The sequence below is a fragment of the Papilio machaon genome, chromosome 21, assembly GCF_912999745.1.
Source record: "Papilio machaon chromosome 21, ilPapMach1.1, whole genome shotgun sequence".
Taxonomy (NCBI): domain Eukaryota; kingdom Metazoa; phylum Arthropoda; class Insecta; order Lepidoptera; family Papilionidae; genus Papilio; species Papilio machaon.
In genome coordinates this window covers 193,310-212,780 of record NC_060006.1, presented here as the reverse complement: position 1 = coordinate 212,780, position 19,471 = coordinate 193,310, and the positions used below count along the sequence as shown (strand labels likewise).

The window sequence follows — 19,471 nt, the reverse complement described above, 5'->3', positions numbered from 1 at the left end:
ATTTGGACTTAGGTCAATAGAAGAAGACAGAGTGAGAATTAGCAATGCTTTAAGTTCAATATCGACCCCAGGCGCTCGATAACGACCCCTTTGGCAATCCCTGGTGTAGATAGTATATTTGCATTTGTCCAACGTGTATAGGCGGCATAAGTTTAGAATTGGGTGGAATGTTTGTCCACATATTTTTTTTTTCCTCTTTCATTTTGCTTTCTTTTTTCTAGTTATTTGGAAAAAATATGACGGTGTGATAAAATGAATGGAAAACTCTGTGTCCTGTAGCTGGCTGCTGGCTATAAAGATCTATATCTATTACAATGTCCTGGTACAAGATAGTTTTCTACTATTGCTATCTGCTAGTACTACTAGTGTTCTGTTACCGTTGTAGGTATTTATTTGTTTTATTCTGTGTTCACAACTGTTCTGTTGCACGTCAAGTGATGTCTGCGATGGCGGGGGCGGCGGCGGCGGCGGCGGCGGCCTACCGCAAGTGCATTCCGGATGATCCACCGGTCCATCTCCTGCAATCGTCAGCCGTCAACCGCGCTCCTGCCCGTGCTCTTGCTGTTACGTAATGCGCTCCTCGCCGCGTAGCCAATGGCGGCGCCGCCCGGTGACACACCCCCCGGCGTGCGCCCCCCGCACCCACCGCAAGGTGCGCGCGCCGCCGCATCGAGCGCGCCGCGGCCGCACGTCATCCAGTTGTCAGCCGGCCGCCGCACACGGTGGTTACGTCGCAGTCGAGTCGAGTCGAGTACCGTGCGCGGAGTTCTCACCATGGCCCTGCTGCGCCGCCTGGCCTCGAATGCGCCCCGGGGCCTCCGGGCTCTCTCCTCCTCGCCCCGGACCACCGACGATCTCGACCTCACCTTCAACAGTCCCCGCGACGCCTTCAAGAGCAAAAAGACCAGCGAACTGGTGCGGGCATACCTCGTCTACCAGATATGTTCGATCAACTGGATCGTCGAGAACAACGACATGGTGAGTGCGAGCGTATCGATGGCTCGGTCTTACATAAGGCGAGCGCCGTATTGTTAGCGCGGTTGTACGACGCCTCTAAAATTAACCAGTAGTCGTATCCTTGAATTTGATTCGGCGGCGGAGTGTGCGACACGGCCGCCGCCGCCCCACGTGGTGCGGTGCGGGCACGTCAGCGGCTCGCCGGCTGGACTCCATAATTTGTCATCTTCAAGATGTTACGTAAACTAAGAGTCCCATCTTTATCTGTTGACTCGTACTTAATTAACATTTAACACTCAACCGCCGTAAACATGTTGTCAGTCTTGATTCACCAAATCTGATCGTTGCCAGTTACGATAATTTTGTGGCTTTTGAATGAAAATGTATGGGTGCGTCGGCGTATGGTGTGGATGTGGGTCGCGCATGCGCCGGCCGACGGAGCCGAGTAAAAACTTGTCCAATATTGTATGTGACTGGGCCGGTTGGAATGATTTTGCGTTACATAAAACCTGAGCGTGCGATTGCGGCGCTGTGCGGTGTGGCGGATTGCGGCGGACGGCGGCGGGCGTCGTGAATGGTGCCGGTACTCGTATCAATGGCATTTGTCGGACGCCGGCTGCCGTCTGCTCACTGCTGCTGTAGCCGTGCGAACTGAGAACAAGTTGTACAAACATGGAGAAAAAACTACAAACGAGTCGATCCGAGCGATCATTCTAGCAATTGATTTTTCTGGCTTCGGATTGAATTCATTAGAGATATCTGATACCGATTACGTTATGTATATAGGAAAAAATACCTGCACTGTATGAATAAAACAAAATTCCTCAATGTATATATGACGGCAGGTGTAAAAATATTCACACGTAACAGCAATATGTCTCTGGAAGAGTAGATAATAAAGTTGAATACCGGCTTTTTGACCAAAACGGTACGAATGATTTGCCCGTTTACTAATAAATCACATCCAAACTAAATAAGGTTTCTTGAATCAGCGACCTAGAAATATTTACGATTGTTCAATTGTTACAAAATATTGCAAACGCGAATGTGGAAAGATTTATTTCTTCCTGAAAATCTGAATCTTGCTTGTTATTTTAACAACTTTCTTCGTCCATCAGGTATGCATAGATTATTTTTCATGAACTTAGGTTCATTCGCGTACTGGCTTACTTTGTATATACCTACGTTACTTGAAGTGTTAGATTTTGCTACACGTCTTTGTTGACAGCTTTCCACAGTGGATCTCTTCTTTCGAAAATGTTCTAAGAAAAACTTTTTTCTTTTATTTTTCATCTTTAGCCAAACTCCTTCTTATGATGGAACTGCTATCCTGCAACTTCGATAGTTGCAATCTGTTTTGCTAAAAATGTCAAAACGCCCAAATTTAAAATGACCTCCTCTGGTTGTCACGTATTTAGTTTCTGTAGTGCAGTAAAATCTATTTAGTTTTGTTAATAACATGTATAATCCGCTATTTATGTAATACCTAATGAGCCACACAAAAATGCTTCGTCCTGTAAACGGCGGGGGCACTGCAGAGCCCCTAGGTAAATCTGAAAACCAGAGCTGGGCATTAACTCGTTAATCCGTTAATCGTTAATTAACGAAGTTAACATTTTGCTTAACGGATTAACTTTTAAGTTAACTTCAAAAAGTGTTAACGCTTTTGTTATCATTGAAGTTTTTATGATTCATGCAAATATTTCTAAATAGAAGCTCCTAATTTGTTACAATATCAAATTTAATGATTTGACTCAATGAATTAGGTTAGGTTTCATTTTATTTCATCTCATTAAATTTAATTTTCATTTCATATCAATAAAAATAATCTACTGAAGACTTGGCTGTTTGGGCATAGTTCCCTTTGCCTACCCAGTAAGGGTGAAGAAAACTCTGTTTGTATTCTTTTACGGTTGGCGCCATTTTCCTAACATTTTAGTTAGTTGAGTTTATTGTGTTTTTATTATTCTATTAAATTTCTTCATTTTTTCGCAACTGTATCAAAAATAGTTGTTTAGTACACGTGCGAAACTGTCATTACAACTTGTTCCAACTGTCAACCCTCACTTTTGGCTCGGGTAAACATTAGTCGGAACTCTTTGCAATGACAGGCTTTCCACACTCGTAATGAAATATACTATAATGCATTCATACTTGTCTCTAATACTAATTTGTTAACTAAGGGGGAACGCTGCCAGTATCTTCGGAACCTTGCCTAAAGGGACACCTTTTAATGATATATTTTAGTTTTTATGTATTATATTTAATCTAATATTTTAATTTTCTATATATCTTAACTAATTCCTTTGTCACTTTTTTCTTCTAATACCAAATATCATTGAGATCCGATGAGCCGTTCTAGAAATACCTTCAAACAAACATTTGTTATAGAATGTATAGTCAAATTACTATTTTAAACAAGTGTCGCCACATAAGTGTAAAATTAGTATGTATAATTTTGGTATGGTTAACTGTTAACGATTAACTTTAACTTGCGTTAAATTTTCGAGAATTTAACGCATTAACGATTAACGAAGTTAATTTTTTAATTAATGAATTAACGATTAACGAAGTTAACTTTTCGATTAACTGTGCCCACCTGTGCTGAAAACTAATACCTTCAGCTTATCAACTCACTAGTTGTAGTTATAACAATAAATACATAATTTTATAACGCCAATAGACTAAATAATTTTCGTACTGGACAAGTCACACAATCTCGTACATATACTCGTACTACTAATCAATACATTTTATTAAAATCGGAATGTGTATGTAATATCGAACAAAATGATATTTCGCGAACATTATGTACTTGCGTTGCTGTAGTAAATTCAGTTTTTAAAATTTTTGTCTCTATTTGTCGGCAAATCCTCGTTTGTGCCGGGTCATCTCCGGAACCGACCGGACCAATTTTGACAGGACTGTGACAGGAAGGTAGCTGATGCATGAGGGCGTGAGGACTCCTTTTATTTCGCTCTATTCTGACGAAGTCGTTTGCGACCGTCATTTAATTATAAAGCAGAGAAGGGCATTTGCATCTTAAATTGCCTACTGTATAGGTACACATTCATTCATAAAGTCTTTGTTACGTGCTTTATCTACGTTACGAATGGGAAAGTCTGAGGACTGATAACTGCGACTCGCTAATGATTAAACATTATCTCACTGAGTTGCAGTGACCACCGCACACCGCACATGACTCACCGCCCCGTCTGCCGCGCGTCTGCCACTTATCTAAACCAAATAATAATTTAATGCAATATTATTTATTTAACACAGTATCTCTACACACTGGATATTTGTTCAAAATTAAGATAAAACAGTAAATATTTCGGCATACAAATACAAACACAATTCAAGCCTTTTTAGTATGTAATAAAAAATATTAGTTTTATATAATTGCAATTGAATAAATACCATTTGTTGCTACGTTTATTTTATGCCTAGATACAATAACATAGTCTGATCGTAGAGACTGTGGACCTAGTGATCTAATAATAATACAGACGCCTTCGTTCGCGGTATATCATGTCATGACCGATGCCACATACCACGAATATCTCTATTGTACCCTTGACGTTCAAATCACTTTAGATGTGGAACACCGCCACCAAACCCCACTGTACATACGTTAGAGAGGAGAGAACATGTCCTCAACTTTGTCGTCACGAGTGCCAGTCATTGACACGTCCGACGGAGTTGTGTCACGCTAACGAATCATGTTAATTTAATTAAATAAAAAACAGGTAATGCAGGTAATCAGTCGCGCCGTTCCGAGAACGTCTAATGTCAAAAAACTAATATTTGCCCGAGCTCATAAATAGTTGTTGCGTGGAATTGAGCTTTCTTTTATTGTTGTTAAAGATGAATGTTTTTATATATATTGTTTAATTGATAAAGATATTTGTACAAAAGCGATAGCGAAATTTTTCGTCGCAGACTTAACGGCGACATTGTAAAGGAGACGTACTATCTTATTCCTTTTATTTAATAAAAGTATGCATAAAACACGTTTCATTGTTACATTATTCTCTCTCTAACAGGAAGGGTACAGACTGGTCAATATGTTCAGGTGATCGTAACGGTCGAACCCGATATAGTTGATGCTTGAATCGGATATAGAATTCAACTCAGGCTTATGTTCAACTCGAACTACGTAAACAAAGGATAAATGTGTTCATTTATATGCAGATAATTAGCCTAAATTCAGGTTGTTGCAGGATGTACAGCGATAAAAAATGAGCTGACTTCACTTCATGTGCACTGAAGATCTGCATTAATTTCTATTGCCTTTTAGCACTTTGGGTTTAACGAATAACTTATATTTAGCCTTACTTTGGGCGAATTTAAAATAATATTTTTTATTAAATTTAACCTCTATGGGACTTTGGATTGTTCTGCGCTCAGCTATTTATCGCACGCTCTTGGTTCATGTTTAAAAGGAAAAAAACTAGATTAAACCGGTTTCCTCCGATCTACGAACATGTCGAATTACATGGATCACTATGCGAACCTTACAACACGCGAACAAGTTTCATATTGGCGCTATCCCAGTGAACCGACACCTCTGAGTTCTGAGGGAGCGTTGACCGCGGGCTGCTGAGGTATTACTTGGAATTATTCCAGCCGGGGATTTCACTATCGTTCATTGCGACAGTTATTATACGTTATTATTATATGTTATATTTCGTGTCACCAATACATTGTAAATTTCGGGACTTTTTAATTTCATGATCTTCCTGCCTTTTCCCTACAGAGCTTCAGCGTAGTATGAACTCCTCTTTCATACATCTGTATATAAATTGTTAACCGAACGAATACATACATTTGTATTATTGTAAGAGAGCACCTCACATTACTGGTACATTCTAGAAACATGTAAATTAGGTTATAAATATTCTGTTTAGTTCAAAGTCAAGGATGTCCGAATTAAACTAGTTTACTTATGTTTCTTTGGTAATCTTCGCGTAGTTGTGCCCTAAATGTGTTAATTATTATCGGTTGTAACAAGAAATATTAACACAAATGTGCTATATTTGTACGAATCTTGATTTTTCCATATCAGGCTAAGAATTAATATGTCTAGTCATGTCGGTCCAATCAATTTGCTATTTGTTAAGCGATCACATGTACATATCTGTATAGTTTACGTGATCATCCTATTTACATTATCTAATTTCGTATAAATGACTTTTTCTAGCATGTTCTAGACTTATAAAACTTTGTTGTGAATGTTACCAGTATTGGTTTTTACATAATTAATAGGTAACAAGAACAAGTCCCTTGTTATGTGACATTACAGTACATTTTCCTTGTACAATCCTTTTTGCGCCGGCGCAGGGTACTGTACAACCACAAGCAAGGGAAATTACTTATAATATCTACAAACATGTTGTCATGATGAAATTGTAACTGTGTTACAGCATGAAAATTCATTAGTTATATATACTGTAGTCCGGGTAAATCCTAGATAAGTGAGCAATTGCCCAGATAAATTTTAATGTGGAGGAATATTTAATAATTACGTCGGAACCTGGTTATATTGTATCCAGATTTTTTGTCAGACAGACAGACCCGAATGTAAGTATGATAAAGGGAAATGAGATGATATTTTTTCTAATATCTTTGTGTTCATTGGCGTGACAAGGCAAGATGGCGACGAGCCAATTACAGTGCGCCAGGAGTTTCACTTTCGCACAGACAGGGGGCGCGCGCCTCGCGACCGGATAACAGATGATTCAATGCGCGTGCGGCGTCTTTCTTATGAGCTATTTGATTTATTAAGATTTTCTAAATCTGCCTTTTAAGTGTTCACGCATTTCTTTACACACATATATATATCACATTATAACAAGACATGCTTACTTCAATAACACAACTCATCATAATAACTAAGAATAGGATAGAATAATTGATAACCTGCGATATTGGTGCCGAATTTGTCTTTTCGGGAGCATGCGAGGTGGTTTTATGTGAAATTCTACATCATTGTTACTTGACGACGGCATCGATTGACGTAAATTATTTGCAAAATGCTGGTCTCGGGGGAAGGGCGAGGGGCGAGGGGCGAGGGGCTAGTGGGATAGTGTTATATAAGTGCCGGGGCCGGCGTCCGCGAGCTCATTCAACTGGCCACACAATCGCCGCAGGCTGAGAGCCGTGACGTTGGCGACGCATTGTATTATCGCCACCAGCCTTTATCGCTAAACAATTGACACGCATTCTAAGGCACCTTTTTTGAAACCAATAATGATGCGACGTCACGTCCACCTTACGTATTAACATTCCAACATCTCGTGTTCAATGTCTTTGAGGTTATTTTAAAAACAAGGTGTATTATTAGATTAGTTTGAAGATGATTGATGGCACCACTTAACATATTTATAATTATGCGAGAAAACATTTCATCTCATAACATGTAGGAGCGGTTAATATTTCAGGCAATAATTCATCTTGAATTAACATAGACTTGATTAACTGAAAATCGTACTTAGAAAACAGTTGAATACACAAAATAACTATTTTATCGTAGCATAATTTTCAATGTTACCATTGTGGCCTTCAACTATTTTATGAGAAAAAAAAAATGCCAATCGATTTTAGATGTTTTGCAAAAGTGAAGCCTCGAACTGGTCCATTGTGTATAGACTGACTAGGCTGGCATAAGGAGGGCATAAGTCAAACTAAATTACGACAGTTCACTAGCGCCCACCATATCGATGATAAAAAAGTCACCAGATCCTCTTACCAGCAGCGCTTCTCTCACTGGTATGACCTTATCCTTATTTGACTTTACAATGTTAATGGGCTTCAGTAAACCTCTAATGTGAGATTAATAGCTTATATTATTAGAAGATAATAGGCTTAGGAAATTAGGATTAGCTCTCACTCTCCCGGGTCTCGGTATCTCGGTCGATAGTGACTATGTTAATAATAATACAAAGGTACAGTTGCCTTAGTCCACGGTGTTCAAGTTACAAAAAATTGTCTTGCACCTAGCAACTAACATAAATTGCGACCTTTTTTTGCAAATAAACAATTAGGGTGCTATCGATGTTTTGATCAAATAAGGTACAATTTGTGTAACTACCACTGTACCCCTGAATAGTGTAAAATACCCAATTGTTACAACATTTACCGATCTATATTATTCCAAGGTGTACAGGACGTTCAAAAGATTGGTACTTTTAAGGTACAACACCGTGAACGACAGCGACTATACATGAATATGTAATGTTCAGGTAACCATGGCAACAGAATTTTGGATTGATATAGAGCTCTAAATCTGAAATTGGAACGATCTAAACAGGTAAATGTGCAAAACTTTAGACGTAATAGTCTACAATTAAATACTATAAAATAAAAATCACAACGATACTTTTAGCACCAACATAATTATATCGGATTATATCGAACCATTTGTACCTCTTGTCACCAGAAATATTGTACTGTTACTGTTGAATCATGTAATCTGAAAGTGTATTTTGTTGCAGCTGATGAAGCGGCTGCGGCAGGTGGTGGGTCAGCGGCTGTTCGAGGCCATCATGAAGGCCACCTTCTACGGGCAATTTGTCGCCGGTGAGGACCAGAACAAGATCCGACCAACCATTGATAGGTAACGTCCTTCACTCACCTTGTATAGTGTACTAGACAAAATATTTCAAACTAAGTCTCCACTATCAGCTCTCATTATAGACTAATAATTAAGCATATAAAAAAAAAAACAACGGCTTAAGATGGTGTTTCAATCAATAAGTAACCACATGGTAGTTGTTATTTAGTAATAGTCATAATTAACTTTACGAGTATATGTATATGGAGTGTTTATTTCAAGGCAGATTAACTCGAAATACGACTTAGCCTTTTATAACATTTACGACCAACAGACGACCTAGTCAAACTGGTTGCTGATCTGTATCATTGCTTATTTGAACATCAATTCTAAAAGAGAATATCGAAATGGTATCAAGTGGCGAGTTGCAGTTCCAGTTGTAGGAGCGCAAAATGGGCTTAAAGATGGAAAATATCCTTGAGGTTTATTCAAATAATTACAATACCGAGGCTTTTGGATTCGCACTACCCGTCTTTTCTCTTCATTTGTTTGCAAACATCAAAGTTTATTTCATAAAAATGTTTGCCAAATCATATCAAAGTATTTTTATAATCTGTAACTACGTATCATCGGACTAGTCATCTAAACTCATTTGTCAGTTGTAGCGACACACTGATGCAGACATTACTTTGACTAAAAGAAATATGGTAACAATTTATTAAAGGTACCACACTCAGGTTATAAATAATGTGGGAGCTGGCTCACGGACTAGATATTTGCGAGGTGATGTTTTGGCAAACGCCACAAAACTTTCCATATAGTAAAAAAATTCAAAATGTAATTTGGGACAAAACAGTGAAGCTCCGCTGACTCAAGGACGCCCTTTGTTTGACTCTTTGTGACAACTTTTATAATCCCGAACTAATTATAGTTACAAAAATATTTAAATAGTTAGCAGCTAGTTAGGTAGCGAAAAAAATCAATGATAACTCAACCAACCAGTGGGCCAGCGTGATTGACTATGGCCTACTCACTCCTAACTTAGGGTAGGCTCCGAGCCCTTCAGTGGGGACGTACGTTATTTTTTGAGTAAGTCACAATTTGCAAAATAAGTCGGCATTCAGCAGCATATGTTTAATTAATTCGTTTATACATATCTATATTTTTACAAATGTTTCAAGGCTTCACTTCGATCGGCAAAAGAATTCGGTAAACGCTTATTTCAACCAACAATATATTATCTTTATTATATATGTACAATTGCTTTTAATGTACCAACTTATACGTTGTAATTTTTGCGGCCATATGTTACATGCTATGAATCTGTAACACACTTGTCCACTTTATGAGTCAATAGTTTGTTTGTGTTACAGACTGCGCTCGTTCGGAGTGAAGTCCATCTTGGATTACTCCGTGGAGGAGGACTTGTCGCAGGAAGAGGCGGAGAAGAGAGAAGTCAGGTGAGTTTACAAACACAGGAATGAGACACAACTACAAATAAAGACATCGCTAACAAACTATCGTTCAGTTTCACAATTTAGCTCCACTGTCGTCAAGTGATGTGACTTTCCAGAAAAAAGGGCATTGGTTGCCAGCATTATTTGCCAAGCATTGGTTGCCATGGTGATGTAATTACTATGTTCTACAAATACGATTAAGCTATCATAAAAGTTTACGCTATTCGAAACAATCGAGTCAAATTATTTTACGTAAGAAGTGCATGTTACTTATTGTTTTTCTTATTACTCTGTTAACATGACTGACCTTCACGGCTTGAGAGCCTTAAATGTAAAATACTTTGGGTAATGAGTTACCCAAAGTATTTCACATTTAAGGCTTGATTGTGTTGACAATTTTCTCGGCGAGTGTTTGCGTGCGACGATAATTACATACTTTATTTTTATATCTCCGGCAATGTCCTTGAACCAACATTACAAGACATAAAGACATGTGTCTCATAATTATGTTATAACAAAGTAGTGTCGCATTAAACAAAATGCTCAGCAATTGTTCTTTTCACGGGAAACTAAACAATCACGTTTACATACAATAAATGTATTGTAATTGCTTTGACGGAATTAAATGTTTGTTTATGAACTATCGTAAGTTTGTTAACTTCTTTACAATATGACAACAGCTAAATATTAATTTTAAAAATTCAAAGAAAACGGTTACATTAATTATCTGCGCTCTCGAACGCATTCTATTGTTTTTGCACGACGTGTCAGAGTGAAACAGACTGTAGTAATTCTGCAAGTGTGAAGGAGATGGACGGCTCGGCTGGTTCGAGTTCGAGCTGTTTCGAGCAATTTTCTCATGATTGTGTCATGTCGTTATGACAGAACAATGTTAGATTATCATTGTGCTTCATTATGTCACGTGTAGGATTAACATCGTACTCGTCTGATTTGTCCCGATCATTGGAGCTTTATAATGGCGAAATTATTACGACTTAAAATCAATACAAAATACATTACAAGACAAACAAAAGCAAAATAAGGAAGTCATAATTACGGCGTCACGTCGTCACAAAATCTTTAAGTAATAATAATAGAACGTAATAGAACCATTAATGTACTATACATTAATGGTTCTACTATTTTTATATGATAAGTTGGCAAACGAGCTAACGCTGCGACCGCTGCCTTTGACATCCGCAATTGCAGATGTATTGAAGATACGCACAGAAAGATAATATTTTCCCTTGCCATGCGTCCTCTCCTCCATCAAATCCACTTCCCCTTCCCATCCTTTCTTTATAAGAAAATTGTGGGAAAGGAAGACTAAAATAAATTTCTAGATATTTAGTTTATTTTGTCGTATTTTCGTAGACAATGATAACATTGTTGTTACCGCTTTCTCCTCAGCCAACATTGTCTTAAGATAATTCAATGACTTCACACCATTACGTCAGTATTGTTCTGATAAAGCACCTCATCTAAACTTAAATTTATTTCTTTCATTTGTAACAGTCCAAACAAATTTATTGTCACACTAAAGCTGTTTATGACATTATTCATATAATGACATAAACAGCTATTGTTTTTATTATTTTATGTTAAAAATATAAGTACAACTGTATAAAGACAATATGGTTGTCGCGGGCGTTTGCGCGGATCTTACGGAAATACGTGTTCACATGAAAGGCTACAAAATACTTTGTATCATCTTGTTTTGCTATTGAGATAACTACCTACATCGTAGATATTATAATAATGGATTTTATCACCTTTTTACAAGTGTTAACAGCTGGCAAAATTGAAAGCCTTGCACAACAGAGGTAATAAGAATATAAAATATATACGTTTTTTAATATACAACAGTTAAATATTAACATATGAATGCTTGTGTTATATTTTTCCTTTCCTAAAATTGACACCATTGGTATACAGGGTGCTTTGTCTCGTAATTTGTTATCGAACATTTTCTATCTAGAAAAATCTAACATCGAATTCACTGCTTATTTTCTTAAAATTCAACTATTAAAAGCTATAATACTTTGCAGTACTTCATTAACTTGGCTGACGCAAAGCGGCAAAGCGCTCTGCTCTCAAAACATAAAGACTGCGAAGAGCCTCTTTCAGGCCTTTTTGCAGCTCGATATTTCCTAGTGCTGAGAAAATGTTTGACTTTTCTAGAATTATTCGGATTTCATATTCAGGTCGTGTTTATTTAAATGAATATAGCGCTGCTTGCACTCATTTTTTTTAAAATATAAATTCATAAAAGTTTATTAGATGTAGGTTCCTGTCCTATACTATTCCTTATCCCACAAAAAAATTTGCTGGATTAGAGCAAAACTTAATCTTTGGCCGGATAAAAAAACGAAACGACTTCATCAATGTTTATAAACGCTGTAAACTTTTCATCTCACCTTTAATTAATCTAAATGCAATGTTATTGTAAAGCGTTAAGGTTTATATTGTGTTGTGACAGCGCGTGAAGCAATCGATAATTTAGGGTGATATATGACAGTAGTGATGTCACACGCGCAGAGTGTCGACGCGCACAGTTTAATTTGCCGCCGCGTCGCAAGCCGCGGCCACCATGTAATTGATTGTCTGACGCACGACACAGACACGAGGCACGACTGACTGCTGAAGATGTCAGTAAAATTTAATAAAAACATTATCAACAAAAATTCAAGTGGGTGTGTTGTCATCAAGCTTGAAAGCAATCAACGCAACCCAACCGACACTTATTACATAGACTTACTTTAAAATAAATACTCAAATCGGCTTCTGAAAAACATCGGATATCCGGCTTATTGTATAAAAAAAAACATCCACAAACTAAACTAGTAGATCCAAATTAAACTAGTACAATTAACAATTGTTCCAAACATTTAGACAGTAAATTCTTTGCTTCTTTTCTTGCTAACAATAGTAGTAAATGTTAAAACATTAAATTAAAAGTTAACCTAAATAAAAAATCAGTGTTTGTAGGTCAGTGTAAGCTTTACCAATGTATCTACATTAGAAAGCGTCGTCTGGAACTTTGCCTAAATATTATTTGCCGTTTTTTTTCGTCCATCACATCAGCACACGTTGTATCAGACAACTTGTTCTATTGTGAAGACGATAATACGTTGTAAAATGATTGCTCGTGCAGTTTTGTAGGTGACCGTGTTAGCGCATCTATTGTTTGCCGAGCATTCGCTAAGTTTGTACGAGTTGTTAGATTAACGACACTAGGTCGAATATATTCGGAGGTTAATAAAAAAAACTACGCTATGTTTTTATATTAATCTGCGAACATATTTGCTTAACGAATAATGTGTAAATTGAAATTCTCGTGTCATTATTCATATACTAAAATTATTATGACGATGCAAAATAATAATGCCACTACTAGAAACATTTTGTTATGTCTATACTTTTAATTAATTAATTAATTGTGAAGGTAAATCCTTGAGGTATCGTTGGTCTCCTGCGCGAAACGATTGCTATATTTTTTTTTTTATAAATTATACGTGTTATATGTACAATATACATACATTGTGTTTCAATAGTCGCGTGTGGTGTAGTTACAAGACATCACTTAATTAAACATTGAACATCAATATTTAATACAAACTTGAGCTGGATTATAATGTTTGTACCTCACAGATATAACAATGACCAGTGTAAAATTGTAAGCTGAATGTAAAATATATATAATACTAGCTTTCGCCCGCGACTCCATTCGCGCGCAGTTAAAAAAAAATTAAAAATAGATGTTGGCCGATTCTCAGACCTACTGAATATGCTCACAAAATTCATGAGAATCGGTCTAGCCGTTTCGGAGGAGTACAGTGACGAAAACTGTGACACGAGAATTTTATATATTAGATGTAATATAAATATATGTTTTCATTGATATTTTCCACAGTTTTAGTATGAAACGTGTTGTCTCACCAGCGTGTGTCGGATCAGCGCAGTTGTTTGATGCAATGTTTGCACAGATTTAGAGATAACGCTTTACTTGAATATTTCACGTAGAAACAATGTAGACGTGCTAAAGTAGGATTTAGGTTAACTGATGGACTCTTAGAATCACCATCATGTTAGAAGGATGTACATCGATTGTCTACGAGCCTGTTCTGACCAATGATCAAATGTCAAATATCTAAATCAAGACCGCAATATATAGTTATTCAATTGTGAGCAAAAGTACAATCAATAATTATGACCTACATATAACAACGCGTAGTAATTTCACAGTTGTATATAACTTCGGCATGAGACATTTTTTTTTTAGTGATTCACATTACCATTTACCTAGCATGACTTGGTAACGTGGCAGTAACATTATTTTAGTTTTTTCTATAAATCTAAACGAGCTAATTGTTTATAGCGAAGTGTTGAATTGAACTACTGAACAATTAGTATTAAAATATGTCAAAGAAAAAGGTTGTTCTAAAAAGTAACAATTACAACAAAGAAAACAAATCACTTAGAATTACTCGTAGAATCATTGACATGGTTACATTGACAATGATGACGTAAAGCTTAACATTTTCAGCGCGTCGATCTCAGCGTGCGGTGACGCAGCGGAGGAGGGTCAGCTGCGGCAGTACCATGTGGAGCAGCGTTTCGCTGACCGTCGCTACAAAGTGACCAGCGCGCGCACCTATTTCTATCTTAACGAGGCCTCCTGCGAAAAGAACATGGAGCACTTCCTGCGCAGCATCGAGGCGGTCGCTGGTATGCATTTCACCACCATAACCCTCACTCTGTCTGACTCTGCCTCACATCCTTACTAGTTGCCGACGGCCACCCATTAGCGTCGTCATGAAAAGAGCCATCCTCGTCTATTGTCTTAATGCACACATGTCCTATAAATTATTGCTTTTATTTATAAGCATTATATTGAATTTTCCAGGTATCACCAAAAGCACGGGCCTAATGGCCATCAAACTCACCGCTTTAGGAAGGCCCCAGTTACTTGTAAGTAATAACATCGATCTTAACATTTGATAGGATTGTACTTTAACGAACTATTGTTCTTTACTGCCCAACTTCACCACAGTCCCTCTGACATTAATTATTTGTGGGTAAATTCCAGCTCCAGCTGTCGGAGGTGATAATGCGTGCGCGCAACTACATGCAGCAGATTGCGGGCGGCACGGGCAACGTCCTCACACACCACAAAACCATTGAGGACTTCCAGCGGTACTTCGGCGACCACGGCAACAAGCCCGAGGTGCAGGAGTTCATGCGCAAAATCACCTCGGACAAGGAGGGGTAACCGCTACAACTATTATTTCTTTCTTTGTCTACCTTGCAATCAAGCTCACGTCTTCTAGAACTATTTAATAGCTTAGTTTGGCAATATTCTGCAATGATCTTTTCCTCACATAATTGCACAATTGTAAATTATAGCGACGTAAAAAAGTTGATGACGAGGGATTTTGTCAGTATTAGTGCCACGACCTCACAGAGTACCGGTATCTTGATAAGTGTGGTGCCGAAGCACTACTTCCCTGTTCTCAAAGATGGCTGTCAGGTGGTCCCTTTCACGAAAAGCCCATTGTTCGGCGTATGTATGAGTATGAGCAGCAGCTGAGGTGTTGTGGTGGTGTTTCAGCGTGCTGCACATATTCCCGTGGGACCGGTCAGTGGCGGCGACTTGTAGATTCGTAAGGGTTGTCTCGTAACGTCGCTAACTACCCCTTACCTCTGCCCCCCCAATGCAAACTTGCGAAGGAATTCCGAGTGCGACTCAAAACTTGGCATCGGAATTTCTACGTACCCAAGCATCTAATTGATTGTCGAATGTGAATTGGCTTGAAAAAAAGAATGACAAATTTTTGTTTCGCTGTGCCGCTAAAGCTGGATCTGAAGTCTGTATGTGCTAGACACTGACGTAACACGTTGTAGTCGCTTGGCTTGTTGCGCACATGTGATCGGAAGTGTGCTCTGTGTGAGTGGGCCGGTCTGCTGTCGCACGCATTGCTACGCCGGCCCAACTCCGATGCTACATTGAGGCCACATTGGAAATTGAGTATCGTAGCGTAAGATGTGTGCTGTAAACCGAAATAAATGCTGGGAAAATAAAACTACCGTGAAAAATAATGCTAGATTGTAATCTTCAGACCTTAACCATATTCTGTTTTTCTAAACACTCGAAATTAAATTTTATCACAACGATATTAGGTCAATCTGCATGTGAATAGATGTATTAACCCAGTTTAGTAACTCTGCGATCGCGCACGTTGCAGTATCGTGCACCTGTTCCCGTGGTCCAACATCCTGGATAAGGACATGAACTTGTCGGACTCGTTCCGAGTGCCCGACCCTAAGACCGGGCAGATGCGACGCCTCATCTCGCAGATCTCGCCGAAGGAGGAGGAGATGTTCCGCAACATGCTGCGCCGCCTCAACCACATCATCATGCTGGCCAAGGACGCCGACGTGCGCGTCATGGTCGACGCCGAGCAGACCTACTTCCAGCCCGCCATCTCCCGCATCTGCCTCGAGATGATGAGGAGATATAACAAGGTGACACTTCTGCCCCATATGGATGATTTCGATTGAAATATTTGTAACGCCGTACATAACTCACTCGCCGCTCGCGTGTATTGCAGGACAAGTTCGTGGTGTTCAACACGTACCAGACGTACCTGCGCAGCACCTACCAGGAGATTCTGACCGACCTGGAGCAGGCGCAGCGCCAGAACTTCTACTGGGGCGCCAAGCTCGTGCGCGGAGCATACCTCGAGCAGGTACCTCACCCATCTCTGCAGCCTTTCACACCCGCTCTTTCTGCGTAGCCGAAATGGTCTCTGCAACCGATATCTTCTGTGCAGGAGCGCGCGCGCGCGGCCGCCATGGGCTACGAGGACCCCACCTGCGAGAGCGTGGCCGCCACCACCTCCTCCTTCCACCGCTGCCTCGCCGAGATCCTGGGCCGCGTGCAGGTGAGTGAGGGGCGCCGGTCTCCCGCGGCGCCACGCGGCGCAGCATCCCGCTCTAACGCGTGTCGTGTGCGCAGACGCAGGGCAAGGAGCCGCGGCTGGGCATCATGGTGGCCTCGCACAACGAGGACACGGTGCGCTACGCCATCCAGCTGATGAAGGAGCACGGCATCGGGCCCGGCGACAAGGTCGTCTGCTTCGGTCAGCTGCTGGGCATGTGCGACCACATCACCTTCCCGCTCGGTGAGTGCCGCCGCTGGCCGCTCTGCGCCGCTCTGTGTCGTGTCCATGTAATGCAGTACGTTTGTGTTCGTGGGCGCAGGTCAGGCGGGCTACTCGGCGTACAAGTACGTACCGTACGGGCCGGTGGAGGAGGTGCTGCCCTACCTGTCGCGACGCGCCAACGAGAACCGCGGCTTCCTCGCCAAGATCAAGAAGGAGAAGGGGCTGCTGCTGAAGGAGATCGGACGCCGGCTGGTGAGCGGCCAGCTGTTCTACAAGCCCGAGGGCCGCTACACGCCGGTGTAGAGGCGGCGGCTCGCGCTCGCCATCTTGTGATACTTTTAGCGGGAAACTAAAGTTAATTAGGAACGTAATCCGCTTGTAGTTTGCCGACACTGAGTTTCCCCGCGACCCGGCGTGTTAGAAACACCGAAACTGATAGGAATTTAAAAGGAGCTAGTCTTTATTTTGATTAATGAATTTCAAACGTAGAAGTATTAGTTTTCGAATGAGGGTTTGTGTTTAAACCGTTTTTTAACATTGTGACAGAATACAAAGTTAATACTAGAAATGCATCGGTTTTATTGTAAACAGAATACAACTCTGCGCCGAATTTTTAGCACTTTATTACTTAGCGGACATGTATAAGTGTCGTTATCTCCATTCAGTATTACAATATTCGCAGAAACTATCTTTGACTATTAAATATTCTCAATATTTTCTAATGTGCAGTTGTATTTTATCAAGATAAAACCATTTGAATTATTTATTATAGAAATTAATTTAGATATGTTATTATTTGTACATGTTTATTAAATTGAAACGTGAATTTTACGAGAATTAAATGATACAATGAAGCAATAAATGTTCGTTTATCATGTTCGTATTAAAATGCATTATTTATTAAATATTTTGTGTTACATTTGTGTAGGCGACTGTACACACGGACACCGTTCATAATCCTTGACTAGACTAGAATTTTAAACACACCTGAGAAGTCATAGGAAAGAAACAGAGAGTAACTCTGTCAGCTAAGAATACGGTCAATATTTATGATTGTGTGATGTTGTATGGGTGTTGTTGAGTCAAACACTGTGCTCAGTGTCCGCTAAACAATGTACTGTACAGTGCATTTTTCAGTTCCAGATCTTAATGTTAAATCTCGTTAAGTTATGTGTTTATTTATTGTGGTTTACTTTCTGCTGCAGTGCAGCTCGAGGTAAACATGATGGTATGTAATATATATTGTCTCATATAATTAAGATTTTATGTATTTAGGATTCCTGTTTATCTGCATATAAAGTGAGGAGAAAGGTGATCGCGGGGTGGAAATTTATCTTCGAAAATGGAATTATAGAGACAAGAAATAAATAATTAAAACGGGTGTTAAAAATACGAAATTACTCAGTTTAATGAAAACTTTGTATAGTGGAATCTCTGTAACTTGAATTGTTAAGTAAAAATCCTGAGTAAGCCGAAAAAAAGCCGTCGTTCCCTTCTGCTGCACCATCAAATATTTGGTATCTCGAATATTTTGGACTTTGTATCTCGAACAAAATGTTATTTACTATATTTATACTATAACTCGGATTTCAAGTCAGACTGTAAGTCGAAGTTCTCATATTCTGAACTTCTTACAACGAAGACTACAATAAGTCGAAGTTTTTTTTGCATTTACATTGACATTTGAGATTTTAACACTTTTTCTTTTTGTTCCAATTTCCAAACAAATAATAGATATCTTTAATTTGATGATTTTTAATCACGTTAAATCTGTCGACGTAATTAGTTTGCAGCCCGCGGCATTTAATCGAATTCTTTAAGTTCCTACAATTATTATTAAATAAATAAGATAGTTCATAATGAAATGCCCCCGCCCCGCTCCGCCGCGCCCCGCTCCGCCGCGCCCCGCCCGTCCCGCACTGGTACTACGTAGACGTCCTAATTTGTTCAAATTGTGTTTTTTTAGGTTGTTTTATATTGTTTTTAATTTATTTTTAAGTGTACGATTTATTTGATTATATCTTCGCTAATTATTGTGATGTTAATTATAGATTAATTTACGAATAGACATGAAATAAAGACAACATTGTTTTGATTTTTTTTCTTTCATTTTCCTTTTGTTTTTAAATGTATACATACAAGTATATACGTTTCATATGAGCAATACAACATGATCGAAATTATAGTTCTTATAACTGTTATAAGGCGATATGAAATCATTTCGTAACAATAAAAAAGTGCTAAACTGTTGAATGTTAACAAAAACGGCAAGTAAATGGGGAAGTAAATAAAAATACTTCCTACACAAATCGGCAACACGGGATCGCGCCATGTTG

General features: G+C 39.0%; 1 protein-coding gene across 2 annotated transcripts; it reads left to right on the top strand.

Annotated features, from left to right (window-relative positions):
• The first annotated feature begins 672 nt into the window (after window positions 1-672).
• On the top strand, window positions 673-17,871 carry LOC106713057 (proline dehydrogenase 1, mitochondrial). Of its 2 annotated transcripts, XM_014505763.2 has the most exons (12): window positions 673-978; window positions 8,454-8,575; window positions 9,886-9,972; window positions 14,516-14,697; window positions 14,876-14,940; window positions 15,059-15,237; window positions 15,581-15,607; window positions 16,215-16,494; window positions 16,581-16,718; window positions 16,803-16,913; window positions 16,988-17,153; window positions 17,233-17,871. In XM_014505763.2, the coding sequence occupies exons 1-12, from the start codon at window positions 775-777 to the stop codon at window positions 17,436-17,438; spliced, it is 1,767 nt and encodes a 588-aa protein (XP_014361249.2). In that variant the 5' UTR covers window positions 673-774; the 3' UTR covers window positions 17,439-17,871. The 2 variants fall into 2 exon arrangements, with proteins under 2 accessions (XP_014361249.2, XP_014361250.2); XM_014505764.2 differs by lacking the exon at window positions 15,581-15,607 and having other exon boundaries at window positions 674-978; window positions 17,233-17,870.
• The last annotated feature ends 1,600 nt before the right edge of the window (window positions 17,872-19,471 follow it).